Source organism: Bos indicus, chromosome 19 (genome assembly GCF_029378745.1).
Source record: "Bos indicus isolate NIAB-ARS_2022 breed Sahiwal x Tharparkar chromosome 19, NIAB-ARS_B.indTharparkar_mat_pri_1.0, whole genome shotgun sequence".
NCBI lineage: Eukaryota > Metazoa > Chordata > Mammalia > Artiodactyla > Bovidae > Bos > Bos indicus.
In genome coordinates, this window is record NC_091778.1 from 42,426,218 (window position 1) to 42,434,006 (window position 7,789).

A 7,789-nucleotide genomic window follows, 5' to 3' on the forward strand; every position below is an offset into this window, starting at 1 on the left:
TTATTAGAATAATCATGAAGAAGCGCCTCAATTTCCAGAAAGATACCATTCAAGACTGGAAACAGAATTCCCAAAGCACCAAAGAAAGATAGAATTTAACATGAAGGAACTGAACAATGTTGGGAAGCCTATAGGCATCTACCTATTCCAGCTGTCCTTGTTCACTGACGTCTACTACACAGCCATCGAAAGTCTCTTGGTTTCTTTTTTGTGAGGGTTGTCTGTGATAATGCCATCCTTGTTCCAACTTCGAAAGCGGAGCCACAGTTAGTTGCAGGTACTGAGACAGGTGAGCACTAAAGCTTCTGGGTTGACTCTGTGTCAGGCACTGGGTGAGGCAGCCATCGGTCAGCAGCAGCTTGGGATGCAGGGCTCACAGCTGGTCTGAGTGTAGGTTGTGAGGTTGATGGTTTCCAGGCCTGGGGTGGGCTGGGAAGAGTTGAGCAGGAAGCAGGTGGGCACACAGGGCTGAGGAATGTGGCAAGGTGGGGGGCAGTTGTCACAGCAGGTTGGCTCCAGTAACCAGACTGTGTGTGGGCAGGTGCTGGGCAGGCAGACTCCACATCTGCAGAATTTGTCAGAGGAGCAGATGGTGGTTGCGGGGCTGGTACGGGCGCTGCAGCAGAGGGGAGCACAGCAAGCCATGGTGTTGGGAAGCTGTGTTTTTTATTGATTTGGTTTAAAGAAGATGAGTCTCCTGAAGTGCGAATGTCTCTTTTTTGCTCTGGGGCTCTTATATACCCTCTCCAGTGGGTGTTGGTCCAACCGGAAGGCTTCTTTCCTGATTCTTGTTTATGTTAGTGTACCCATTATCCTTTGACTGGTTTGACATTTAGATGCTTGTAAATTTATTTTCCTAATTAGCTTTTGTTTGAGTTCACTGCTAAATTTGAACAGATTACTCTTGCCATTTGTCACTGGGACACAAGCTTTATGAGGTGTCATCAGTGGCTTCTGCTATTATAATTCCAGCGCCAGCCCTGATGGGGAATATGCGTGAGAGCACAGCTGTAGGGCGTAGGGCTTTTCTCTCGTGCTGGTCAGTTTTTATTTTCTTTACCTTTATCTGTTATCAATTCGTTTGATGAACTATTCTTCTTTTAAAGATAACTTGTTTTTAGTAACTCTCTTTTAGCTTTGGGGACTTTAATAAATTAACTGACTTTTAATTGACACATAATATACATGTAACATTGTATTAGTAGTATTGTAGTGCTGGGACTTTTGAAGATCTAACTTACATTAATATGGAGACATACACTATTATCCCATTTTTATTGTAAAGTGTTGCATATTCATTAAAAATGCAGACTATATAGAAATATATAAAGAAATTTTCCACAACACCTTATCATCAAGAGAAATTATCTATCAGCATTTATATATATCCCTCTAGTCATTTTTCTATAACTTGTTTATCATTTTATGACACCACTGGAATCACATTGTATATACCATTCTATTACTTGCATTTTCACTTAAATATATATATTTTCATGATCTTATATTCTTAAGTATATTTGATAATATTATTTTAAGTATTTCCTAGTGTTCATTATACAATTGTACTTCTAAATTGCTTAGAAATCTCATATATTAATCATTTAAACTGTTTGCAACTTTTCTTCTAAGATAATTGTGGCAATAGTAACAACTGTGTACATAAATCTTTATGCACATGTCTGGTCATTTCAGAAAGAGGACTAATTATTAGATAGAATTATTGGAGCAAATGTTATTTAATGATATTTTAAGACCTTTGATATTCATTGCCATACTGCTCTCCAGAATCATTTTATTTAGGTATTTTTTTCTGTTTACATATTCCCAATTGCTATTTGAAAATTCCTGTTTCTGTATACTTTGATGGATATATTATTTTAAAAGTGTCAATTTGTCAGGTGAATATGAAATTCCATTGTTATAGTATAGTATAGTATTCATAACTGTTAGGTTAAAGCATTCTCTCATATACACATTGCTGCTAAGTCACTTCAATCGTGTCTGACTCTGTGCGACCCCATAGACGGCAGCCCACCAGGCTCCCCCGTTCCTGCGATTCTCCAGGCAAGAACACTGGAGTGGGTTACACATTGGCCATGTATATTTCTATCGAAAACTGGTTTATTTTCTTTCTCTACCGAGTGTGGGAAAGTTGAATTTTTAGCTTATATGGGTTCCATTGCTGGGTCGGGAAGATCCCCTGGAGAAGGAAATGGCAACCCACTCCAATATTCTTGCCTGGAGAATCCCATGGACAGAGGAGCCTGGTGGGCTGCAGTCCACGGGGTGGCAAAGAGTCGGACACGACTGAGAGACTTCACTTTCTTTCACTTTCAAACACTAGAAGAATAATTTCACTACCAATATTGCTACCAATGGAAAGTGAAGTTAAAGACCTATGTTAATCTATCCACAATCGATTTTGTTCATTGTTTTTTTTTTTTTTTCCCCAAAGTAGTACATTTTCTCCCCAAGTGAAATGTAGCTGTGGTAAGGAAGACCTGTATTCTAGTTCCAGTAGACCTTTTAGGCTTCAAGCATGGTCCAGCATGAAGAGTGAGCACAGTGCAGACTCCTGTCCAGGGTCATCCTGACAACTCAGACCATTTCCTCTCAACTTGGATTCACTCATTCTTCAAGCCATGGTTCTCCTCTCTTCTGTTAAGTCTACCTGTATCTCAGTGCACGATGGTGGGAAAGTCTGTGTGGTTTTTTCCTGAAGAAGGTGTGGATTCAAGAGCACCCCATTAAGAGTTACAATTGGTTGCTGCACTGCTGGCTACCTTTCTTGCTATGGCAAGCAATTAACTTTTTGGAAGCTCATCTTTCTCCTCTGTAAAATAAGGATACTTCTATCTACATTCTTCAACTCTGAAGATTATTGTGAGGCTCGAATGAGATAAAAAGGGGTTAAAATCCATAGATGAAGTGCAATGCAAAGGTAAATTATTGTCATTATCTAAGCAAGTTACAGATCAAACTCAGGGGAAGAGGAAGGCAGAGAAACTAAGTTAAAGAGCAACCTTACAGGAAATAGCAAAATTTACCTAAAAGTTCACACCTACAATTAGAGAAAATGGCTGGCACAGAAATGAATACATTTCAAATTTTAAAAAGTTCTCTATGGCTCTGCTTGAAATAAAGTGTTCATGATCTTTACTGATGTCCCTGGATTTCCCCCAGATGAATCTTTGAGTGAATACCTATCAAATTGATCACCCTTTTCCTCAGGACAGATTTATATTTTTTTTCCAGTATTTAAAAAATAATTCAGTAGATATTTATTGAACTGTACCATACGCCAGAAACTGTGGTTATACAATAGTGAACAAAATAGACATCATCCCTACTTTCAGGAAGCTTAGGGTCTGGAGGAAGGTTTGTCATACATATATGTCTTATGTCATAATGTATTCTTATAAGTTACTGTTGTTATAATTTATGAAGGAAAAGAAAAGACTGGGTTCCAAGGATAAAAAATAAGCTGAAGGAAATTATTTTGACATTTTAAAGAAAAGTATTATAAAGGAGTTTTCAGACTCTTGCAGTTAGAATTTCATGGCAGAAAAACATCAGTCTCTTACTTAGAATGCATATTATTTTGAATCAACCTTATTAGGATAAAGGAATTGTTACTATTTTGTGTGGAATAGTATGTTTCTAGAACTAGAAATAAGACTTAGCATTACAGACTAGAAAGAGTCATAAAGTACCAAGTTTATGAATAAACTCATATCTTTTATTGAAAGGACTTGTACTTCATTAAAATGTATTTTCTCTGCAATTGTCTAAGAGACCTGGGAATAACTCTCCTTTGTTTTTAAATTAGGATCATGAATCTTAGACAGGTAAGATGATTTGCTTTAGGTAGCCTGGTGACCGACTTGTTAGAACTAAATATAGGACCTACTGGGACTGAGTTACCTTTTATGTGGTTAAAAATGTAAGTTTAAAGTATGTGTCAGAGATACTAAACATATTTTATTTTTAGAAAGAAAAGGTACCCTTTTCCTTCAAGCAAGTGCAGGAAAAACATGGTGATCCTTGATGAATTTCAACAGTTTGAAAACCTACACACACACATACATGCACACCCATTCATGAACTTGTCCTTTTTTTTTTTTTTGAAATATAGTTGGTTTACAGTGTTGTGTCAATCTCTGCTGGATAGCAAAGTGACTCAGTTATACACAGACATTCTTTTTTAATGTTGTTTTATATTATGGTTTATCATAGGATACTGAACATAGTTCCCTGTGCTATGCAGTGGGAACTTTTTGCTTATCATCCTACAAAAAAATAGTTTACATCTGCAAATCCCAACTCCCAGTCCTTCCCTCCCCACTCCCCTTCCCCTTGGTGACCACAAGTCTGTTCTATATGTCTGTGAGTCTAGAACTTGCCCAGTTTTAATTACACCTTTTTACAGTCAGTAGGGGTATATGTGACAGTAAATATACAGAGATTATCATAAGAAGTAATAGAAATAAAAAGTAAAATATGATTGTTAGTCTCTTGCTTCAAATCTCTCACTGCTTCGAGGGTTCAGCCTGAACCTCTCTGCTTGGGGCCCACTTCAGGGTCTCTGCATTTCTTCTTTCTCGTTGGCCCCAGCCTCTCCCATCTTCAATGTGCCCATGAGTTAGTAAGCTCCAGTTCTGCTCTTCACCTCTTCCACCTCGTCATCTCTTTTCTTTTTTTATTCCGGCTCATCATCTTTTAATGCTTAGCTTGGATAGCTTGAAGCCTTTTCATAACTGCCCCTCACCCTGACACTGAATCATCAAATGAATCTGGGTTTTAGTTACTCTGTGTGCTTGCTTGGCATACTGCTCATAGCTCTGCCACAGCAGAGATTCCATGGCATTATAATTACATTTGTACAACATACATAGAACATGTATACTGTGGTTGTAATCACTTGTCTGTCTCCTTCACCAGATTTGAGAGAAATGTGAGGGAACTTTAGATAATAACACTACTTTTATCTTTATACTCTTAGTGTGGATTTGAAGCCTGGCATGGGGGAGGCATGCAAGAAATGTTGGCCAAGTGAATGAGAAAATGGACTAAATCCTTTGTTGACTGTGTCCTAGATTGTGTTCCATCTACCCCGTGGCTTCTAAGTTCTGTTCATTCAAAGTCGAGCTTCTAATAAACCTGTGGGATCCTCTGAGAAATTCTTCTCTGGAGACAGTGTCAGGGACAATGAGGACATTTAAAAACATTTATTTAAAGGCATTTGCTTCTCCTCTTCCTTGTTCGTTTTCTTTTTCACATGTATGCTTTTGGTTCTAGCTCAATGCTTTATCAGAGTTTGACGTGTACCTTAATGTATATATTATAATATTTATATATAAATATTTAATATAGACTTATATATTATCTATTCTAATATATATATATATATATATGTAATCTAAGGCTGGGAAAAATTATCTGTGCAAAATAAAAAAAAGTAGGTTGGTAAAATGAAGTAAAATGAAGTAGTAGATTAAATCATGTTTAATCAGACTTTAGCTCTAGCCCTCAGACAATCACCTGGAAAATATTGCTCTTCTGTTCATTACTGGGGTAGTGTTGTGGCAGGTAGAAGGGTATTCCTATTGCCTTACTATTAGAACTGACCACTGTAAGTTCTCTCCAAGGGAAGATGAAGTCAAAATGCTTGGTCCAGTAAATGACCCAGCTCTTAGAACTGAATACCTGCCACTTTTAATCTACAAGCCAATATATCCTTGTCCATTACAGTTGGATTGGATGATTTTGTTAAAGATTTTTATACTTTTATTTCTTTTTCATATTTTAAGTTAATGTCATAACTGTGTTTATTAAGTTTCTGGCTCTGTTAGCACTGGGGGTTCTGTGACGTGATAGAAAGAATTGGGCTTGAAAGTCAAATAGATATACGAGGAGCTGAATCCTGGTATTTTTAATAACTTTGTGACTTTGAGAATGTTGAATCACTCATAAAGCTTCATTTTTCTTTTTATGCTGTTTTAAGGGTTACACGAGTTAATACATGTGATCTACCTGGCAAAGTGTAGGTAAGTAAATGTTTCACCCCCAAATTGTATTTGTCTGAGCAAGAGAAAAGAGGGTGAATTTAAAGATAAGCAATTTAAAGTTAGCAAGCCATGTTAGTAAGCTAGTTTTAGTCATTCCTCTGAGATTCTTTTTTTAAATATAGATCAATGGAACAAAATAGAAAGCCCAGAGATAAATCCATGCACCTATGGACACCTTATCTTTGACAAAGGAGGCAAGAATATACAATGGATTAAAGACAATCTCTTTAACAAGTGGTGCTGGGGAAACTGGTCAACCACTTGTAAAAGAATGAAACTAGAATACTTTCTAACACCATGCACAAAAATAAACTCAAAATGGACTAAAGATCTAAACGTAAAATCAGAAACTATAAAACTCCTAGAGGAGAACATAGACAAAACACTCTCTGACATAAATCACAGCACGATCCTCTATGACCCACCTCCCAGAATATTGGAAATAAAAACAAAAATAAACAAATGGGACCTAATTAAACTTAAAAGCTTTTGCACCACAAAGGAAACTATAAGCAAGGTGAAAAGACAGCCTTCAGAATGGGAGAAAATAATAGCAAATGAAGCAACTGACAAACAACTAATCTCAACAATAAACAAGCAACTCTTGCAGCTCAATTCCAGAAAAATAAACGACCCAATCAAAAAATGGGCCAAAGAACTAAATAGACATTTCTCCAAAGAAGACATACAGATGGCTAACAAACACATGAAAAGATGTTCAACATCACTCATTATTGGAGAAATGCAAATCAAAACCACAATGGGGTACCATTTCACTCCAGTCAGAATGGCTGCGATCCAAAAGTCTACAAGCAATAAATACTGGAGAGGGTGTTGAGAAAAGGGAACCCTCTCACACTGTTGGTGGGAATGCAAACTAGTACAGCCACTATGGAGAACAGTGTGGAGATTCCTTAAAAAACTGGAAATAGAACTGCCTTATGACCCAGCAATCCCACTGCTGGGCATACACACCAAGGAAACCAGAATTGAAAGAGACACGTGTACCCCAATGTTCATCGCAGCACTGTTTATAATAGCCAGGACATGGAAGCAACCTAGATGTCCATCAGCAGATGAATGGATAAGAAAGCTGTGGTACATATACACAATGGAGTATTACGCAGTCATTAAAAAGAATACATTTGAATCAGTTCTAATGAGGTGGATGAAACTGGAGCCTATTATACAGAGTGAAGTAAGCCAGAAAGAAAAACACCAATACAGTATACTAACGCATATATATGGAATTTAGAAAGATGGTAATGATAACCCTGTATGTGAGACAGCAAAAGAGACATAGATGTATAGAACAATCTTTTGGACTCTGTGGGAGAGGGAGAGGGTGGGATGATTTGGGGTAATGGCATTGAAACATGTATAATATCATATATGAAATGAGTCACCAGTCCAGGTTCGATGCAGGATACAGAATGCTTGGGACTGGTGCACTGAGACGACCCAGAGGGATGGTACGGGGAGGGAGAAGGGAGGGGGGTCCAGGATGGGGAACATGTGCACAGCCGTGGCAGATTCATGTTGATGTATGGCAAAACCAATACAATACTGTAAAGTAATTAACCTCCAATTAAAATACATAAATTTATATTTAAAAATAAAAAATAAAATTATCTTCCCTTTATTTTTTTTAAATGAGAGAAATATACCAAAAACTCTAACATAAATGAAAAACACAGCTTGCCCCAGAAACAAAGTTT

General features: G+C 37.3%; 1 protein-coding gene across 1 annotated transcript; it reads right to left on the reverse strand.

Annotated features, from left to right (window-relative positions):
• Nucleotides 1-693, reverse strand: LOC109573543 (keratin-associated protein 3-3). The gene has a single exon (XM_019980787.2). The coding sequence runs from the start codon at nucleotides 643-645 to the stop codon at nucleotides 349-351; it is 297 nt and encodes a 98-aa protein (XP_019836346.2). The 5' UTR covers nucleotides 646-693; the 3' UTR covers nucleotides 1-348.
• Nucleotides 694-7,789: the final 7,096 nt, after the last annotated feature.